General features: G+C 36.2%; 1 protein-coding gene across 2 annotated transcripts in view; it reads right to left on the reverse strand.

Annotated features, from left to right (window-relative positions):
- Positions 1-2,054: 2,054 nt before the first annotated feature.
- The window catches only part of LOC139136777 (scavenger receptor cysteine-rich domain-containing protein DMBT1-like), a 34,953-nt gene continuing 14,211 nt past the window's right edge, over positions 2,055-22,796 (reverse strand). The window contains exons 4-19 of one of the 2 annotated variants that reach the window (XM_070704604.1): positions 21,006-21,332; positions 20,477-20,803; positions 19,634-19,960; positions 19,100-19,426; positions 17,483-17,809; positions 16,946-17,272; positions 15,366-15,692; positions 14,470-14,796; positions 13,897-14,208; positions 11,554-11,874; positions 11,070-11,236; positions 8,109-8,156; positions 7,602-7,715; positions 6,535-6,558; positions 5,181-5,423; positions 2,055-2,443 (exon numbers count right to left, since the gene is read on the reverse strand). In XM_070704604.1, the coding sequence (XP_070560705.1) occupies positions 2,214-2,443; positions 5,181-5,423; positions 6,535-6,558; positions 7,602-7,715; positions 8,109-8,156; positions 11,070-11,236; positions 11,554-11,874; positions 13,897-14,208; positions 14,470-14,796; positions 15,366-15,692; positions 16,946-17,272; positions 17,483-17,809; positions 19,100-19,426; positions 19,634-19,960; positions 20,477-20,803; positions 21,006-21,332 (4,075 nt within the window). In that variant the 3' untranslated portion in view covers positions 2,055-2,213. The remainder of the gene's footprint in view (positions 2,444-5,180; positions 5,424-6,534; positions 6,559-7,601; positions 7,716-8,108; positions 8,157-11,069; positions 11,237-11,553; positions 11,875-13,896; positions 14,209-14,469; positions 14,797-15,365; positions 15,693-16,945; positions 17,273-17,482; positions 17,810-19,099; positions 19,427-19,633; positions 19,961-20,476; positions 20,804-21,005; positions 21,333-22,796) is intronic. The other variant, XM_070704606.1, reaches the window with a different exon arrangement.

The following is a 22,796-nucleotide window of genomic DNA, read 5'->3' on the forward strand; positions in this document are numbered from 1 at the left end:
ATGACAAAGTGGGACACTAGTCATAGTGGTACACTCTTTAAGTAGTTTGGTCGTAGTTGTTCAACTGAGGCTAGTAGGTTGTTGAAGATGGATAGTTGTCATCATGTAGCCAGTTGTTCCAAGGAACTCATTACAGTCATCACTGTCATTATTGGCCCATTTCTATTTATAATTTTATGAGTGGATATGGTTTCCATATGTCAATATTCATCGTATTCATCATCTTCATTGTACGCAGACAGATGGTGTAAAAATAAAAAATGTTACTACTTCAAAGATGTGTGGGCTCTAAGGGTTCTTTCTCTAGTGACCTGAGTTTCTTGTGCTCATGCTTCCTCCATTATGTAAACGTTTCCGCACGCAAGGTTTCATTAAGCGAAGCTTCAACACTTTTCGGACATCGATGTTCTTATATCGTTGTAGTGGCTTATGGGGAAACGTTTTTCAAAGAGTATGTGTCTTCAGTATGGCCCGTTGCTAGAAACAACATAATGAATCGCGTCCAAGGGAAATGTGTAAAGCTTCTCTGTTTTACCTCAAACCTTCCTTTCGACAATAACACGATTGAAACTAATTTGGGAGAATTGGATCTTTATATTATTCAAATTTCTCAAAACTGTTGGGTGCCCTATAGCTGAACTTTACAATATTACAAATTGCTCATAAAAAACTATAGTGTAGAACTTGAAAAGAAAAGCAGATAAGCTTACTTTTGTACATTAAACCGACATTAGTTCAACATCCAATTATCCCAAATAAGTTCCAATCGTGTTCACTGATGATTATTGGGTCTATGTCCTGTACAATTGGCCTCTGTATTATCGGAGTAGATTTTCAGATGTCATGTTTCATAAAAATGAATGAATACCACAATAGAACTTCAATAAAACTATTAAAACATGAAAGAAGTCAACATTCTCTGTGGAATAAAAAAAAACTAGACATTTGGGGTCATAAGCATTGCAGAGTTATAGCCCATTGAAACTTCTGAAAAACTGACCAAATAAGAGGAGTTTGGGAGTCCTTAGTGTATTAACTATGGTAGAGGTCCCCTAGCTTTTAAAAAAAATGTTTGAAAAGGGAAAGTCATTTTTTACTGTTTTTTAGGAAAGTTTGACAAGGCAGTGCTTGCATTCAGAATGCGTGACTGCTATTATAAATGCATTTTTAGATTTTTGAGTGTCAAAGAGGTGTCAAAAGTGAGATTAACCAAAAAGACTGCTCTTTGACTTCAAAAGAGGGGTGCAAATATGGCTTGTTTTCAACAATTTTGACAGAATAACAGTTTTCCTACATAATTTTATACCAATTAAATCCAACCTTTGAAATGAATATGGACATGGAATTTTTACAACCTATTAACAAGGTTACAGATAAGATTTGTACGGCACAATTTTCCTGTATTTGAAGTACTTTTTGAAAAATCATATTTTGAAATTTGAAAGAATTTTTAATAATTTTTTGATATGTAAACCCATGTAAAATCATAAAAACAAATTTTATTTACAAATCCTGCCGTACAAATCTTACAATTAATAGTGTCAACATATTTATAACTAATTTGGTAATATTAATTTATTATTAAATTCAAAGATGTAAAAAAATATGAAAAATTAATTTTAATATTGATTGGTGTCATATTTCAAAATCATGGCTACAAATATACAATTTTTATATTCTTTGGAGAAAGTATTAACTAAGGGAGTTATCCTGAAAATTTGAACTAAATATCTTGATTCTAACACTTGAAACTTGACATTAACTCTGAGAAAAGAATTGGTGCAAAAATAGCCTTTACCGCTACCTTAAAGAAATCTTACAGTTTTAAGACCAGTTTGTGAGTAACCCTGTTTTATGGACAGTTTTACGCACACACTCGGGCACTGGGCATTGATATAGTGCAATCGTCAGTACAGCGAGAGGTAAAAGGATGGACAGGCAATAAAACAGTCGGATCTTGTTTATTAAAAAGGAGTTACGTTTGATAAATTTTTCGTTAACGACGATTTATTTTCAAGAAGACAACAAAACATCGATTGTTACACTCTGTGAATGGCTTAAAAGCAAAGCTCCATTACCATCAAAGTTCTTTTTTTTTGGTTCCAACAATGCGGATCAATCGATGATTGTCACAGAAGTAAATATTTAAAGAAGTAAATAGTGAAATCTAGGGACAGAAAGATGCTTTTCTATATTTTGTACCATTCGTTCCTTTAATAGCCTATAGCGGCCATGACTTCCACTTCACATAAATGCAACACCTGCTCCTTTTCCATGAGCTGTACTGATACATAGCGCCCTCTCATCGGTGTCTCACAACCACATCTTATAGTGATGGTTTCCTCCCTGGACATTTTCCCAATCACCATCATCCCACACACAGGGTTGTCTTCGGTGATTACACTGTCGCCAACACGGACCTGGGCATTCTTAAGACGAAAAGCTGAAAAAATCAATAAATGTTCAGATTAATGTACATGTATATAGGAAATCACCGTCTTTGACTGAGCATTTTCTGAACTAGTACAGTGTTATCGTTACCAAATGTGCAAAAACCTGGTCTCCAATATATGGCTTTTGTTGTTTGAGATTTCAACATGCCAAATATTACATGAGAATCACATCAGAACATGTGTGTAGACGCCAAATGATAGTAGCAACTTCTTTTTGGATGAAGTATTTTAAAACTTCAGTATCGATCAGTACTGTTTATTGCCAACAAGGGAGAACAACTTTCTTGACCTGTGTCTGTCAAACATTAACAAAGTAAGCGTTGAGGTTGGAGAAAACATCATAACATCTGATCATCAATACATGTCTGTATCATTGCAAGGCATAATAAAACCTGTATAAGTTACCATTTCACAGAGAAAGATGTACAACTTTAAGAAAGGCAACTGGGAAAATCAAAAATTCGATCTTGCAGCTATTCTTTCAGCTTGGACCAATTTCCAATATTTTTTAATGTCGATGATGTTTAGAGACTTTCAATGATTTAATAATGTCAGTTATTAAAAACTACGTAGGTTGGACACAAGACACCAAGTCAACTTTTACAACCCATGTCGTTCCATTTAATAATACTACAGATGCTCGAAGACTGTACTTGGCATGTCAGAAGGTTGGGGAAAAGGTTGTCAGTGGATGCCCTGCTCATGGTTTATGAAACGTTTGTCAGAACGTGATTATGACTCAGTTGTGTGGAACAGTTGACAAAGTACACTAAGAAAAGTTAGAAGCTGTTCAGCGTAATCTTGCAAAATATTCGTGTAATGTTGTAACAGTAAGATTTGATGATTATTCATATGATGAACTGTGTGTTAAATTTAATTCATCAATGCTGTCTAAAATACGCTCATATTTTGACCATGTCTTTTACACAGACCAACTAATGCCCTTCTTGATTACCTACCGATTTTCAATTTACACATTCCCGGTCGATCTACCAGACAGAAAGGAACATTTCACGAACCTGGTGGTAAAGTTAATTTACCAGCAGTTCACTTTTTAATCACATTCCAAGGCTATATAATAGATTTTATCAATGTCTGCTAATTTTAAAGAAGAGCTGGAAGAGTTTGTTTGATTTTATGTTTTGTCCTGGTTGCGTGTCATTTGTTTACATGGCTTTCTTGTCTTGTATTAAACCGTATATTATGTTTTTACTAAAATCCCCCCTGTTAGCGTGGATGTATATGGTTTGAAACAGTATCATATCTGTGGTGGAATTCTAAATAAATACATAAAGTAATAAATTAATAATAAATAAATAAATTAATGAATTGATAAATTATTCTTGTTTTGCTAATCGAGTCAGAATAAGCCTAGACAAAATATGCTATTTTCATGACAATCGTTGACCTATGCTGCGCCATCTTCCTTAGTGCTGTAGGTGGTGGCACGGAATTAGTAAGACACTATAGCGCAGCCGTAGAAACTGTTGACGCATATATATCCCAGAGTGCATCTCTTTCAGGGGAAAATCTTAGCTTGTTATTAAGATGTATAAGAAAAACACTGCAGCCACGTCATCGACTCAGTGGCCACGTTATTTAGATGAGATTTGTTTTAAAATGTCTGTATCGGATATTTCTGTCAGATCTCTATAAATACATTATTAACTGCAGAGAAACGTTAGTTGGCGATAACGTTCAAATTCTAGAAAGCAACAACCATCATTGGAATATGTTAACTCAATACCTGTTATGCTATGCCGATTCATCCCGTTTTAAAAGCTTAAAAAGTAATATTTGCAGAATTGAAAAGTCATCCAAAGTTCAAACAGACAGGAGTGAGTAAAATTGTCGCGATGTGCCTAAAATTAGCAAAATTTCAGCTATCTGATTCTCTCATATTTATTCTCTTTGGACAAGAGACCTTGTTTGTCAGCAGTTATGATATGTAAAAAAATAACAAAAGTCTGACTGAAACTCACTGCACGAAATGATTTTGTTACAGACCCTCGGAACATCTTTCAGCTTTTATCCCACGGTATAATAACAATGACACGATCTGGTTTTAGTAAAGAGCTTGCTTTGTGACTCGCTATATAAATTTTGATTCAAAATTTAAAAAAACACGTGAATTTCAATATATTAATATGGAAAGTCATATCATTCTTAAATAGGAAAACGAGCAAACAACTGAACAAACAAAGAAACAAGTCTTCTTGCGATGAAAATATTGAAATAACAAATTTAGTATTGGTTTTAGTTTGAACAGTCTGTTTATACGGTTTAATCAGTTATGTTTCTTACATAATACTGAATTAACAGAAACATGGATTCCAACCTCTTCTTACTGCTTCGTACGCGGAACACTTCCAGTTATTTTTAGGTGCAGTTGTTAAGCAGTAATATGCAGGTATAGGTAAAGTTATGGATTGCACGTTCGAAAATGGTAACCTATACTTGACAAAAGTTGCATTGTTTCACCCTATCAAACAGTAATGATGCAGGAAATAGCTGAAAAGTGACAGCTTTGATTTGTCATTTCTATTTCTACCTTTGTAGTGTATATCTGGTATCTTCTGTCAGTATCTGAAGATGTGCTGTGAAGCGACAGGTGTCGCAATGTTCAAATCAAACAGTAGACTATCTAAAAGGATGCGAAGGATTGAGATTTAAGATGCATTTTGTTCAATGATGCTAATCTAGTGCATTAAAGACAATTTAACTCACAGCAGCAATCTTGTCGATTAGTGATAACAACCTCGTATATGTTGTATGCCCGTCCCAAATCAACTTTCCAGTAAGGCTGATATTCCTTATTCGTCCAAGTACAAGATCCACCTGCTTTCAAGTTACTGTTCTTGTTTCCATCGACAGCCTTCATAGGTCCTCCATCTATCATGGGCTTGGTAGAACTCTGAGTGGCTGGTTTGTTTTTTGCAACATTGTGCAGGACCACTGGATACTCACAGGCTGAAATTCGAATTAAAAAGCAAAGTTTTAATATAATCGTACAGCTACAAGATGAAATGTTGTAGATCAGACTTCAGCAAATCATATTGTGATGTTCATAAATCATTATGATTTATGAACTTAGTTTCAATTTTCCCGATGCATACATATATTAGAGTGCCATTATAGGCAGGGAGAAGGCATTCTAGCCCAGTGACTACATTTACAATGTCACAATTAGGCGATGGTGAGGTCGAGCTATGGCATAACATGGCTTGACCTCACTTTGGAATAAAACACACCTTTTTGAGGAGACAAAACCCGTCCACAAAACTGTGTTTCATTCCCCGTGTTTATGAGTTACAAGCTTTCTGAACAGATTTACCGATGGGTGATGCAAATCCCTTCGGAGAATATTATTATGAACACTTTTACGTTACGCTGCGATGTATTTTAGTTCCCCACATGTTGTTACGAGCCATAGCTGTTCCAAATTTCATAAAATTTGATGCGCTAACTTTTTATACATGATAACCATTGTAAATATAATTAAATATGCAAATTAGAAGATAAATTACATGAAGTTGATAAATGTCCTCCAACACTATTGGATCGTTGTATTTTCAATGGATGTTAAATATCTAATCAAGTCTATAAAGACCTTCCAAATATACATCTCTAAATGTTAATGATCGCAAACTATGCAATATCAGCAATTCTTGTGGACAGCGATATTGGTTACCTAATGACACGGCACTGGCAAGATTTAAAACATCTAATCTCGAACGCTCTCTTATTCATAGTTACAACGCAAAAGTCGCATAACTGATTACATAGAGATTCCAATACTCTATATTAGGCAACTTGCCAAACTTTTTCGAATTTTAGCTTGAATTTTTGTAGCACCTTGCCTTAAACTTTGTTCCATTTCTGCCATAGAGCTTTGATTAAAAGCCTCCTTCAAATGGATTTGTGAATGCTTACATCAGTTTTGTGCATTGTCCTGTCCACAGTCTGCACGTGACCAACACCGCATATAGCAGTTGTGTAAAACATAAAGAGTATAGTGTACTACTTATTACTGCGACTACTATTATGAAAAGAACTAAAATAATGCAAAAGGTATTCTCACCTGCCAAAGTTGGGATAACAGTAGCTGAATAAAAAAAAAGAGAAAGAAAACGTATGATATAGCATAATACATTACACATCACTTCGAAATATCAAATCAATCAATTAAAAGGGAAAATAATTCAAACGCTATAGTATACGTAGACTTGCCAAAAATCTTTGCATAAATTAAACAAATTAAATTTCAGTGAAATATGTAGTGTTTTACTTCGTCACTCGGTGAACCACGAAATGACTGCGAAATAAAACATCAAACGAAAACCTATTTGTTCTATGAGCGTAACAATAAAACAGAGCATGGTCAAGCGACCAGTTAACCAATCTAAGACCCATACTTAATGTTGCTTAAGCCAAATAAGCTGTATTTTTTTGCATTTGTTTTTCGATAACATTTTTTAAAATAAAACGCAACTTTATGTAAAACTGCCCACCGAAGTGCGACCAGGGAACGTTTTTCAAGCATTGGTGACAAATGTACAACTTAAATTTTAACAACAACACTTATTTTTGAGCTGGAACTTAATTTTGGCAGTGGCATATGTATACTTTTAAATCGCGTGAATTTAATGGACCAAATTCAGCACTAGGGATTAGAATACCGGTATTTTCAAAGACAATATGGCATAAGCTGAATAACAAAAATCCAAAACATCTCTCACAAGATTTGATGGTTTGTATTGGTAAGTTAATATGAAAAAGTACAGCTAAAGAGGCTCTAGTGCACTGGCGATCATTTGCTGAAACGGTTACGGCCCAAAGGCAAATGTGAGAATTATTAGATTGACTCTCGAGGAAACATCAGAAGTTTCTCCCTAATAACATTTTTCAAGTCATTGTCCTGCACTAGCCACGTCGCCACGCGTGATTCAGTCACAAGCGCAAACGGGACGATTGAGGCATACAAGAGACACTATAAGATTATGGTGTTTATTTTGCTATGATATATTGTGTATTTTTCTGTATCTGATATATTACTTTAATGAACAATGATTTCAGCCGACAGAGAGGAAGAAAAGTTATTGTCTTCGTTGAAACACGAAATACAAATATGTGATTTGGGGTACTCACCTTCGGGCGCGGAAGTTCTTAACAGAGTGGTTGGAGCGAGTGTTGTTTGTGCCTCTGTTGTTTGGGCCTCTGTTGTCGGTGCATCAGTCGTTGGTGCAGCTGTCGTCGGTGCAGCTGTCGTCGGTGCAACGAGATATATAAAACAAGAAAACGTAAATGCCCAGAGTGAACGGAAGGTAGTAGATAGATAAATAGATAGATAGATAGACAGATAGATAGATAGGTAGACAAATAGATAGACAGATAGATAGATAGGTAGATAGATAGATAGATAGATAGATAGATAGATAGATAGGTAGATAGATAGATAGATAGACAGATAGATAGATAGATAGAATACAGAGACACGCAGATAGGTGAACAGATAAACACATACATACATACATACATACATACATACATACATACATACATACATACATACATACATACATACATGTGTATATATATATGCATTGCACTGTAATAATATGCTGAAGTTTGAGAAACAAATAAAAATAGACTCACGTGTTGTTGGCTCTTCAGTTTTTAGTGGTGGTAGCATAGTGGGTGGAGCTGTAGATAGAACGTTTCGCTAATTAAACACAGTTTCTGTCCCTCTTAAAACAATTACAAAACGATGATGTTGATGAGCATGAGAATACCTAAAATAATGAAAGTTCGGCGTTGAATACAGATTTATCGAATCCAAAGTATTATTGTATGGTATTGTATATTGTATACATGTCATAAATGCACACCATCAAAAGCACATATTATTACTCTCAAAGCTATCGTTACTCGTCGGTCTGCTGCTCTTCAATCTAATTACTTAATACTGATTTCTTATATCATATACGGAACTAGGATTGATCCCTCTTGATAACATACAGTTAGGGTAGACGGAGACCCAACTCCCAAACCTTTCTTCCTTGCCTGCACAGCTATAGAACTGTGCACTTCCTTACGTGTGTGTGTATTTGTGTGTGTGTGTGTGTGTGTGTGTGTGTGTGTGTGTGAGAGAGAGAGAGAGAGAGAGAGAGAGAGAGAGAGAGAGAGAGAGAGAGAGAGAGAGAGAGAGAGAGAGAGATTTAAAAGTACTAAATTACGATAGTTTATTTACTTGCAGTAAAAGCCAGTAGGAAAAGCTTCAAAGGAACGAAATTACACAGACTGATAAAGTAGGCTACAGATATGCTGTGGTAATAATTCTATCACATATATTCTAAATAAGCATTGTTGTTCTGTTTCATGACAGCTCAGTATCGGTGTTTTCCGCCATTATTAAACACTTGGATATGTATGTGCGAGACAGCGTGTTATAACAACTTTAATTGTGAAAACTCATTAAATATGGAATATATTGATTAGCATTCTGTGAAAGTGTAAAGTATTTTGCATACAGAACCTGAAGGACTTGACCAAAGGCAATTACAATTGCTACAGAAAGTGATGATACAATCATGTTATAACAGCGCACTGTATATGGAGGGACCATGGTAAGCTGTGAAAGATATCTAGCACTTTCATTTTAGCTAATTACTTGATTTTTATATTGAACGATATTTTATAGTAAGCTATAAACGATGAATATTCACTACTATTATATAATTCTATCATAGACCCTTTAGGTTCTATGATTGTATCATCAACATACACGATACTTTCCTTAGTCTTGGTAAAGTCGTTTTAGTTAAAGGTCATAATTGCGAAAGTTCATTAAGTATACAAATTACTTTGTAGCTTAACCCCAAAAGTAAATATCTTTCGCTTCTGTTGTATGATTGCACAATCAACATACTTAGCAATTCAAGTTTTATTAACTTTGGTCGATTCCTTTTAGCTGAATATCGGAAAAACTTCAATAAATATACAAAACAATAGTTAGCTGAAGATAAAATGCAAAATTTCTCTCACCACTGATTAATGTATACAAAAAGTTTCATAAAATTTGGATGGTTTTTTCGAGTTTCATAAAATTTGGTTGATTGCTTCGAGTATATCATGAAAAATTGGGAAAGTTCATAAAATTTGAAAAACATCAGTTTGCTTGAGTGAAAATACAAAATGTTTTTCCTCTCTATTTTATCATTGTATTTCAATATGGAAGGCAACTTTCATAAACTTTGGTTGAATCCTTCAAGTTTAATTTGACAGCTACTTGGTAAATTGTCAATTCGCTGACATGGAAATTCAAAATATCTTTCACTTCTACAACATCATTGTCTCATTAATAAACTTGGTAAGTTTTCTCAACTTTGGACTAGTCCTGCCGATTAACTTTCACAAAATTAGAAAATTCATTGAATAAGCAAATTACAAATAAGTTGACGTAAAAATTATTAAAGACATATGCAACTTTAATATCATTATGTCATCAATGTATGTAGCAATTCCATCAACCTTTGGTCAAGTCCTTCCAGTCATTTCCCCTAATTAGGAAAGTTCACAAATCTGCAAATATCTGACGTGAAAATGCTAAATAACTTTTGGTAATGTTGTACATCAAAGTATTTTCAAAGTATCAACTTCGGTCTAGTGAATACACACACATTGATATATATATATATATATATATATATATATATATATATATATATATATATATATATATATATATATATATATATATATATATATATATATATACACACACAAAATGTATACAATGTGCCCTCCCGGTTATCACCATAATGGCTTTATGGCAACCTCTGAACTTGGGCACAGAGAGTACGGTTATATATATATATATATATATATATATATATATATATATATATATATATATATATATATATATATATATATATATATATATATATATATATATATATATAATATATATATAATATATATATATATATATATATATATATATATATATATATATATATATATATATATATATATATATATATATATATATATATATTCCATACAGGAACTTTTGAATATGCAAATGAGCAGTGTCATTGTTATAAAATATCTTCATGGCCCTGAAATTTGCCATATTGTTCCTTGATCAACACATGTAGCAAAATTCACAAGATATGATACTGTCAGTCTGAAAACACCTGGTTTTTAAACAAAATGTTATGCAAATTAGTATAACGTATGACAGTCACATCAACAAAAAGCAAATCAGTTCTTGCCATTCCAAAACAATAGCTATGTGGGAGGTTTGATTCCAATTCAATATGACGTTCTTGAGTCCATATATCAAACCAACAGACGGAAAGACGCACTCACAAACAGACAGTAGAGATATAAGAACGACAGTGGCTCACTTGTGTGAATAAGTGAAAGAAAGTGAACTATTAATTAAGTAATCCTTGAAAAGCAGAGTAAACTGTTATTAAGTTTACTTAATTTTTGCCTGTCACTTGTCAGTAGTAACAAGTCTTCACTCTCAAATGGTGAAACACCTTGTCAATGACTGTGCTATCACTTCCCGCACTGAAAAAAATGCTTGAGGTGACAGTTACAAACCTTCACATGATACGCCAACATCTTCACCATGCCCACAGTTGTGAATACCCCAACCTGAAGTACGGCAGTCACTCAAACCACTTTCACCTCCAGTACAAGCTACATCGTCCAGCCATATTTGCCCTGTGCCTTGTCCAAAATGTGCTGCTTGATATTGAGTGCCGCCCCTGTTAAAAAATAATACACCATTAATGTAAATAAGAAGCGATGAGCAAAAAGGCAGGGGAATACGTTATGGTAGTGCAGTGATAGGTAAAGCCCTTCACCAATAGATAGATATGCAACAAAACGTTATTGTAATACTTTCATTGTCTGGACGTTTTCACAAAACTGTCGGAGGGAGAAGTGCGGACGTAAACGTAGGAACATAGGCATATTGTTATAAGTTAATTGCTATCACAATCGTTTCTACCGCAGACGTTTCTTTTTCAAGCATATCTTACCATCTTCAAAAATTCATTGATTTTCAAGTAAAATTAGATACCTGTACCCCAGTTGTCGACAGACCACAGTCGCGTCAGTGTCTTCGAATTTATCATCGCAAACAGTACCCCACTGGTTTGCGTAAAACACTTCAACGCGGCCTTCATATTGGTTTGAACCGCCTACTAAGCGAATTGCACCTTTTCCCAGCGGAGCCTGACAGGACACGCCGACATCTTCGTTGTGATTACAATCGTGAGTATTCCAACCTTTGTTACCACAGGCCGTTAAACGACTTTCAGCTCCAGTACAAGCTACGTCGTCCAGCCATATTGGACCTGTCCCTTCTCCGAAATGTGCAGCCTGATATTGAGTGCCGCTCCTGAGAGTAAATAATACGCATTTCGATATTATGAATTTTATGTAGCTTATTCAATCACGATCACGAGTAAATAAGAGTAATTCATCATTAATGATAGAGTCCCCACTGGTTTTCCACATGAATTTAAAGTTGTTGACAAAATATGGATTAATGTCTTTCAAAAATTCTTTAGACGAGTGTATATGAGCAATGTATATGTTGACACCCTATAGCTAAACTTTAAAATCAATTGTCATAGAATGTTGATCTAAGGTATTCATTATTGTTATTGTCAAACTAACTGATGTATACTATACTTGTACAATTTCTGAATAAAAACATTTGACGTGAAGTGGTTCTGATCATGATTAATCCTCAAAAGAATGGCTGTCAGACTGCCATCTGTAATCGTATCTTATCTTTCTTTCATGATTATGACTTTGTTTGTGTACCGTCTATTACTGTCTGTTCTGTGCTGTTTTGTGTCTATGTTTGCAACTATATTGTCTTACAAATTTTGACCTAGTGTTATTGGATTATGGATTGGTATGATTGCGATTATATTGGAACGAAGTGACATATATGTGTAAGGATATTGTATATGGCACAATGTCTTTTTTACCAAGAAATTTATTAAAATTTTTCATATCTATGTGACAATTCCTTGTCATTAAAAGTGTCATTTGAAATGGCTTTCGGGTAGCCATATTGGACAGGAAAACAAAGACTATAAATAGGCATGTCTATGCAGCTGAGTGTTGTACTCATGTCAAGATAAAACGAAATCGGTATGGTTGCTCGGGACTTCGAAAATGTCCACTGGTCAGCATTTAAAATTTTTATGCAAAATGCATTGACATTCGTGCATTGCAGTTGTGTCAAATGGGACCAAATTAGCCTTGAGACATCGGTGTGAAGGCTCCAGACATTACAAATTCCTACGAATTGGCCACCTGGAGACTATCTGGATCATTTTGCATAAGAAATTCACGTCCTGTTTGTTATCATGCATGGCATTGATGAGACGTTTTAACGAACCCAGCCAAAGCAGGTCTTCGAAATTTCTCCTGATGACAACAATTGAGTGACAAAATTGTTCATAGTTTCCTCATAGACTCCCATGTATAGTGGATCTTGTACAAATTTCTTGCACTTGTAACCACCCTATTCTAAGCAAGTACACTCTTGTCAATTCATTCATCCAATTCTTATCAATTATCCAACGTCTATAAATAAAATTTCTTGTACTCACAGGCACTTTTTACCTCCCACTTCCTTCCCTCTTCAAGCAAAGTACATTTACATAAAGTATCAAACATATATAAAAGTACAGATAAGGCTAAGTTTTTTAAGGGATAATTTTTAGTTGGCTTAATAGGTTCCAATGTATTAATATTATGATTTGATATTTTTTTATGGACAAAGCACTAAATCAGCCGCATCTTGGCTTCTAATAGTTGCCAAAAATGGTGACTCTCCCCAAAGGCATACAAGAAATTTCACCACCCTCCAAAAAAATGCTTGCGCAAAATAATTGCGACCAACTGCACAAAAACACTAGCCTTCCCCTGTAATTTTGGAGGTTGTAGGGTCACATTCTAGAAAGGGGCATCAGGGGGAGGATCACATTTTACATGGTGAACTACCCTCAATTTCCCACGGCCCACCCCCTCATAGTACCTGAAGGCTTCCTTATTGCTAACAAAAGTGACTTGATAATAATACTTATAACAAATTGCCATTGAGGCAAAGTTGAATAAAATTGGCGAAGGCAGGTCTGAGAAATGATTCCGGATGAACGGGCAAACAGTACGCCATAAGCTCAATCAATCAAGACCCATGAAGGGCTAAACCAACATTAGTATTCAACATTATGGGCACATTCATTCAAAAAATCTCAAGTGACACAAGTGTCACTTTTCGCATGATTAAGATGTCGTGGTAAGCAGTGCTGCTGTGGTGTTATTTCTCCTTCTGCTGTGTCCCTTTCTGGGACAAGGCATTATGGTTTCACATGGCTGTTTTTATTACAAAGGTAGATACCTGTAACCAAGCTCTCGACAAACCACGGTGGCATCAATATCTTCAAAGTCATCATCACAAACAGTACCCCACTGGTTTGAGTAAAACACTTCTACACGGCCTTCATACTCGTTGGAACCACCCACCAATCGAATTGGTACGGGCGCTTGACAGGAAACCCCAACATCTTCATTATGTCCACAGTTGTGTTTGCCCCAACCAGCACTTCCGCAGGCACCCAAGTGATTTTCATCTCCATTACAAGATACATCATCTAGCCATATTTGTCCTGTACCTTCTCCAAAATGTGCTGCCTGGTATCGGGTACCACCACTGAGAGTGAATAATGTATGTAAATTTCAATACTACGAAAAGCGAAAGCGTTTTTTATTACAACATGACAGTCATCCTGAATATCACTGAACGTCGTTTTGCGCACAAGTAGAAAGTTTTACATTTATAGCCATTAAAGGATGATAAATTCTTATGAATGCCGTGGTGATATACATGTGTAATGTGTTTCCTTAGTCCCTTCTGTCCATAAAGACGATATTTATTACCCAGGAGTGTTGATTTGAAAATTCAATTTCATACCTGTATCCCAATTGTCGGCACACTACAGATGCATCAATGTCTTCAAAGCTATCATCACAAACAGTACCCCATCGGTTTGAGTAAAATACCTCCACACGACCTTCATACCGGGAAGAACCATCAATTAGGCGGATGACAGCACCTCCTTTGGGCGGTGGGCCTTGACAAACAACACCAACGTCTTGACTATGGTCACAGTTGTATATACTCCAGCCTGAATTACCACAGATACTTAGATCCTTTTCACTTCCAGTACAGGCCACATCATTGAGCCATATCGGTCCTGAACCTTCTCCGAAGTCAGAGGATGTAATCACGGAGCCTACACTGCAAAACCAATGATATAGTCATTGTCACACCTTACGTGCCACTGAAGCTGCAGACGATATGTTGATCATAAGTAATATGATAGAAAATATTAAACAAAAGAATAAATATTGAAAATTTTATTGAATTTAAGGTAGTACACGCTTCGAAAGTGAAAGACTTAAGTTTTTGCTCAAACTTTCCTCAATGAAGTTTGAAGCCATTCTCTTATCAAATAAAAAATAAATATCAGGGGCTACCGCACAAAGTTTGGAATTAGAGAAGCAAATCGCCAAATATTTGGCTATATTTGAACTTCAAAATCGCAGTCATTCATGTAATAACTGTAGAAAAAAGAATTACATTTTCGATTTTTGAAAAACTAAGAATGTGAAAATGTTTCGTACTCCACGAGCTTAACAATGCCACCCCCGAAAAGAGGAAGATTAGAAACGACTTGTTTTATCTGTCCTCGAGGAGTATTCCACCTTAATGTATATGCCTGTATATGCCTCTATATCACATTGTCGTGATCGATAAGTTTGATATCATCTTTTATTAAAATCTTTCTTACGCATATGCATTATTACCCGTATCCTAATTGTCCACACACTACAGTTGCATCAACATCATCAAAGCCTCCATTGCAAACAGTACCCCATTGGTTTGAGTAAAACACTTCAACGCGGCCTTCATATTGATTGGCACCTCCTACCAAGCGAATTTCAACTCCCTCTTCTGGCGTGAGACCCTTACAGGCAACGCCAACATCCTCATTGTGTCCACAATTGTGAGTACCCCAACCTGCATTACCACAGTTACTCAAATGACTTTCATCTCCAGTACAAGCTACATCGTCCAGCCATATCTGTCCTGTACCTTCTCCAAATCGAGCAGCTTGATATGGGATACCACCTCTGTAAGACAATTTGAGATTCAATTATTAACAATAAGAAATTACAACCATTTTTCAGATTTTTCGTACAAACGAATCATGTGGTCAGTTCTCGAGAATGTCATGCTTGCAGGATTTTTTCAGTCAGAAGTCGGGAAGGTGAACCCATGTTGAATGGTAAGGAATAAATAACCCCAATAAAAGTACTATTACTGTTATTTAACAGTACTGTTAAAACATAAATGTGATGACTAAAGTTATTTCAGACATTTAATGGCATGTTGTCAGAAAAGGTCTATAGACAGGAAAACTTGAATGCTACAAATCAATGTAGAATCGCGCGTAATTTGTTGTACTTAATCACTGTTTGGTGGCAGTGCATCCCCTCAATAGGATTGTGCTTGGAACTGACATGGCTGCATCAATTATGTCCCAGAACAAGGCACTTGAAGTTTACTTTGTGTCTCCCTCATCATAGAGCAGCGGATACCTTGCTTGTAAATTTACAACATTTAGTACCCCAATATGGCCATACCTTCTGGCATTTTTTGTAATCTGACGGTGTTCAAAATGTTGTTTTGCTGTAGGAAAATGATTCTGTTTGAAAATACAAAAGTTTTGGTCGACGGTGAGCACCAGAGCAATGCATTATAAAATTCAGTGAATGTGGCTGGAATATGCCAACCAAGGGGAACATTGGAAGATTTGCTGTGAACCAAGAAATACAGAAATATTGAGTATACGGAGAGAAGCATTTTAAATATTTTTGGGGTGTAGGATTTTTTAAAGTGCCACTTGGGTCGCCATACTCGCGACCAATTTGATTATTTTGCAAATTTCTAAGTAGTACAACTAGTCAGGATATGTGCACAACTGAAGCTAAAATAGTCTGTTGGTTATTCAGGTGAAGATTTTCACTGATTATATGGAAATTTCCCACAATCCAGTATCTCTCACAATTTTATTGATCGATGAGGATAGATGCAATAGTTTTGTACGCTTTGGATCAAATCAATCAATCAATCAATCAATCAATCAATCAATCAATCAATCAATCAATCAATCAATCAATCAATCAATCAATCAATCAATCAATCAATCAATCAATCAATCAATCAATCAATCAATCAATCAATCAATCAATCAATCAATCAATCAATCAATCAATCAATCAATCAATCAATCAATCAATCAATCAATCAATCAATCAATAAGCATTGTCTGCTTAAAAAGCAGCCATTACCTCACAAGAATTACTTTTAAAGTATGGAATACCTGTATCCAAGTTCTCGACATACCACGGCTGCATCAACATCTTCAAAGCTATCATCACAAACAGTCCCCCATCGGTTTGAGTAAAACACTTCGACGCGACCTTCATACTTTGAGGTACCGCCCACTAGACGGATAACGTCTCCTCCTTCTGGGCGTGGGCCTTGACAGACGACACCAACATCTTGGCTATGTGTACAAGAGTTGTCAAACCAGCCTGTATTACTGCAGTCGCTTATTTTACTTTCACTCCCAGTGCAACCAAGGCCGTTTAACCATATTGGTCCTGACCCTTCTCCAAACGCAGACGATGTACGCATGGAACCTCCACTGCAAGTCAGATAACAGCTTCACTTAAGTAGCGTTTTACTCATCAGAGAGGACGATTTTGACCTCAGAAATATTGTAACAAGAGAAAAGAAAACCTGATTTTCAGTTATTTTCAATTCGTGTACTTTCTTGTACATCTGCTTACTGTAATGCATTCAGTCATCTTAGTATTTATTGTCTTGACAACAATCCCTTGAAAATAATTCTTACCCGTATCCTAATTGTGCACACACAACAGAGGCATCAATATCATCGAAGCTTCCATCACAAATAGTACCCCAATGGTTTGAGTAAAATACTTCAACTCGACCTTCATATTGATTAGCACCACCTACTAGTTGAATTTCAACATCTCCTTTGGGTGGAGGGCCATGACAGGAAACGCCAACATCTTCACTGTGTTGACAGTTATTAATTCCCAAACCTGCATTACTGCAGTCACCTAAACGAGATTCACTTCCGTCACAAACTACATCGTCCAGCCATATTTCTCCGGTACCTGCTCCAAAATGTGCAGCATGATATTTAGTGCCGCCACTGTAGTTAAGGAATAAATTTTGAAATGCTGTAAAGAAGTATCACTGAAATTATCAACAACTGTAACGTGTAGATTTCATTTTTGAATTAACTCCCGGAAAAAAGCTATAACATGGTCTCTCCCTTATGTCTATCTAATATTCATATACCTTATTTAATACGTTCTATCGTTGGTATTTCAATATGAATGACATTCTGTTACCATTGTTCTTAAACGGTTATCTGTCAACATCAAGTTTATATAAGCTTAGTTTATAACAGAATCATTGGTACTCAATTCATTCTATTAATTTACATCAACAGAGTGCCCGTAGTCAACGTTTAGAACATACACTTTCATTCGTCGATTGTCCCGAAAACACGCGCATTAAATGACCACGGAAAGAGAGCATATCACATCAGAGATCACAAGGAGTTCTCCTGACGTTTGTGTTTGGGACCTGTTCATGGACACTAAAGACAATAATGATAATGAAACATTCTTAAAAAAGCCATTCATATCTTTCGAGTGATGACGCAGGGCACTGCAAAGGTCGTTGCACTAGTAAAGCCCCAATAGCTGCGAATGTTTAATAAACCGATCTCAAAATATCCTTAGTTTTCCAAGAGGTTTCTTTGAATAGGACCCATTAAAGACTGAAAAAGTGTATAACACTGTCATGAATGTCAAAAGTGGCATGTAAATTCAGAGGTTTTAACGTCAATTTCCCGCCATTTTCAAAAACGAATCATATGACAGATAAAATAAGGATTACAACAAAAAATGTTGGCCATCGTGTGTTGTGCATTCAAGTAAATGGTATCATGCTTGTTTCTGGTATGATCACGATGTGTATGTTCAGGAAATACTGTTTTTTTTGTAATTTCCCGTGGGGGAGCCATTTTATGGGTACGGCACCCGTTTATTATTATTAAGCCTGTAAAAACGTATAGGTATGGTCAAAATCAGCAAGCAGTGATACTTCAATACACGTCCTTCAGTTAGCATATTTCCATCAACCAACTTGAGTTTGAAAATAAAATCATGAAAATAATGCATGAAATTAGCAGTTATTGGGGCTTTAATCATGGCGGAAGAGTCTTTATTAATGAAGGTGTTAACATGTAACCTAATTGTGAATGTTTTTGACGTGCCTTTCCTTTTACTTATTGGTACTCATTCACAGATTTTCTAAGACATTTCCGAAACAAAAATATTCTTTCTTGTTATGTTAAATGTTCAATTCTCAACTTCAATCTATACATACAAGTGACAAATTATTTTCCGAAATATATTTATTTTCAAAATACCTATATCCAAGTTGCCGACAGACCACAGCAGCATCAATATCTTCAAAGCTATCATCACAAACAGTACCCCATCGGTTTGAGTAAAATACTTCGACGCGGCCTTCATACTTAGAGGTACCGCCCACTAGGCGGATCGCATCTCCCCCTTCTTGTGGTGGTCCTTCACAAACAACGCCGACATCTTGATCATGCTCACAAGAGTATTCAAACCATCCTGTGTTACTGCAGTTACTCAACGCACTTTCGCTTCCAGTGCAACCAAGGCCGTTCAACCATATTGGTCCTGACCCTTCTCCAAAAACAGACGATGTACGCATGGAACCTCCACTGCAAGTGTGATAACAGTTTCATTTGAGTTACCTTTAAACCAATCTGAGAGTTCAGTTTCGAAATGAGATATATTGAAATAGTAGAAAGGAAACTCTTCAGGGTTCTTTCAATATTGTGTACGTTGTAGTACGTCTGTTCGCTAAATTGCAATTAGCTATATTACTTTCTTATATTGGCAACAATTTTATCAATAACAATTCTTACCCGTATCCTAATTGTCCACACACAACAGAGGCATCGTCATTGTCAAAGTTTCCACCACAAACAGTACCCCATTGGTTTGAATACAATACCTCAACGCGACCTTCGTATTGATTGGCACCACCCACAAGGCGAATTTCGACATCCCCCTCGGGTGGAGGGCCATGACAGGCGACACCGACATCTTCACTGTGTTGACAGTTGTTAGTACCCAAACCTGCATTACCGCATTCATCTAGACGAGTTTCACCTCCACTACAAGATACATCGTCAAGCCATATTTGCCCTGTACCTTCCCCAAAATGTGCTGCTTGATACTGGCTACCACCACTGTTGGAAAGGAATGTATAAATGTCACGAGAAATATCAATAAAATACCTAAATTATAATATTGGAATTTATTTTCGGTTTAAAAACTATGAAATTGATTTTTTCGAGACAACAATAAGAATTAAAACGTTATACATTGGGTAGTTTTGCTCTTGGTACGGAGAGTCCCTCTTGCTTCCTGAAACTCGGTTTCTCGATGGTTTCACCGCTTTGATTGAGTATATGTACCACCTTTTTTGAAGTCTGGGTTCGTCGAGCGCTTTTGTTCTGTCGTTTTTTTCGCCGGGTTTTTTTGCTGTTTTGTTTTTCAACCACATGGAAATAACATTGTTTTGAAGCAGACTGTTATGTCTAATGCAATGGTTAATCTTTTGATGTTCCCGTTCCTTTCAATTATTGATTCACATTCACAGACTTTTAAAGACATATATAACATATTTCCAAAGGTAATGTCGCAGCGTCAGTCTATGCAAACAGCCAACACTATTTCCCTAAATGCATGATTCTTCAATATACCTGTATCCAAGTTGTCGACAGACCACAGCAGCATCAATATCTTCAAAGCTATCATCACAAACAGTACCCCATCGATTTGAGTAAAACACTTCGACGCGACCTTCATAGTGGGTAGAACCGCCAATTAGACGAATCACATCTTCTCCTTCTGGCTGTGGGCCTTGACAGACGACACCGACATCTTGACTATGTACACAGGAGTATGCAAACCATCCTGTGTTGCTGCAGGCACTCAATGTACTTTCACTTCCAGTGCAACCAAGACCGTCCAACCATATCGATCCTGAACCTTCTCCAAAAACAGACGATGTACGCATGGAACCTCCACTGCAATTGTATAAAACAGTGCCATTTTACGTTTTTGCTAATCGGAGACGGCTTTTTCGAAATAAGATTAATTGAAATAAAAGCAGAAAAGAAACCATTTTGAGCTATTTTGAATTTTGTTTTTGTAGTTGTACATCTGTGTACTTACTCGCTCTCAGCCATGCTAGTTTTTTTGTTTATAGTTTGTTAAAACAATTCCTACCCGTATTCCAGTTGTCCACAGACAACAGATGCGTCAGCATCATCAAAGTTTCCATCACAAACAGTACCCCATTGATTTGAGTAGAATATCTCAACTCGGCCTTCATATTGATTTGCACCGCCGACTAGACGAATATCAACACCTTTCTCAGGTGGAGGGCCATGACAGGCAACGCCGACATCTTCACTGTGCTGACAGTTGTGAGTACCCCAACCTGCATTACCACAGTCACTCAAATGGCTTTCAGCTCCAGAGCAAGCTACATCATCCAGCCATATATGTCCTGTGCCTTCTCCGAAAGTTGCTCCTTGGTATTGGGTGCCGCCACTAGTAGAGAATATGTTTGTGGAGTGATCAGTACACCACTGTAAAGCATCAAAATTTTGCCATGCGAATGAAGTTTTTGAGTAATTTTCAAAGAAATTTTTCACACGTCACCAAGTCAGTTTTCTTAGTATAGCGACCGTATTACTTGGTATACAATATATATATGTTTGATGTTTCCAAATTAAAGGAAATCTCCTGGTCAAAAATGCAGAGTAATCTCTTGCTTTCTACAGCACCAAAACAAGTAATAATACTGATGCAAGACATTTGCATTTTACATTTGGCCAACTGATGAAGAACGCTTTGCATTGAAAGGGAAACCTCTAACTAGGCTGATTTTAAATTTTCAAGAGATTCCCGTGCGCGAGCCTTAGCTTTTGGATTTTTTATAGGAAAATCTCCCATGTGACATGAAAATTTTAGAAACTGAGCAATACTAATGTGGCTTCAGTACTTTGCAACAGTTGAAATTATACCACAAAGTCTATGAAGCGACATCACTATTACCGTATAGCAAGTTTTCACTCGAACTAACTGCCAATTGTAATTTTAGTGTAGTGTGGCATGATATGTTTACAATACTAAACTATCTAAATGGTCGACCAAAAGTTCAAAGGCTATCAAATCCTGCGGATCGATGCTGAAAGAAATTTCGCAGTCATAATAATATCTGTTGACAAAAATGTTGTGTTGAGGTCGGCGAAAATGTGAGTAGAGTTAGGAACTTTCGGTTCTTTTTATGTGATAGAGCTACAGTTTACATTCACATTGTTGTAAAGTTTGCCTTCGCAAAATTCGAGAGTAAAATTATGCTTTTTCAGTTTGAATGGTTGTTCTATCTTAGATAGACAAAACATGGTGGAGCACGCCAAATTAAAATATGACAATCGGAAATGTTTACTTTGAAAAACAAAAATGATTTCATGATATCGTCAAATAGAGTTAGTCGGTAGAAATGTAAATGTCCGCAATCTGCAACGCTCACTGATGGCACAAGCCCACCCACGAAGATAGTTCGGAAGAAAAATCAGGGCTCGAAATTAACCTTTTCCCCTGGTAATCCACTTAGGCTACCATTTTCTGAAGTTGGTAGCCAAGTGACAAAGACTGGTAGCCCATGCATTTTTAGTTCAGGGAAATCTTGTTTCGTTAACCAGACAAGAAAACGCTATTTTCCAAGATTCTGCCCATGAAGTGAATTTTCTAGTCATTTGATGTGAATATTGCACACCTTTAATACCTTAGGAAACAGGTAAAACGGACATTATGCAAATTTTGATTGTCGTCATGACAACGACACGACCTTCTCAGCACTGAGACATACTGTAGCAGGGCTAAAAATAGATCATGGGCTTTCTGTAGGGACCAGGCATAATTTCTATGTAATTGTGATTGATACATTATGATGAAAATGCGACCGTTACGAAAATACATTTTCATTGTCCATCATTTTCTGTGCCTGTC

This window comes from Ptychodera flava, chromosome 7, assembly GCF_041260155.1.
Source record: "Ptychodera flava strain L36383 chromosome 7, AS_Pfla_20210202, whole genome shotgun sequence".
NCBI classification, from domain to species: Eukaryota; Metazoa; Hemichordata; class Enteropneusta; family Ptychoderidae; genus Ptychodera; species Ptychodera flava.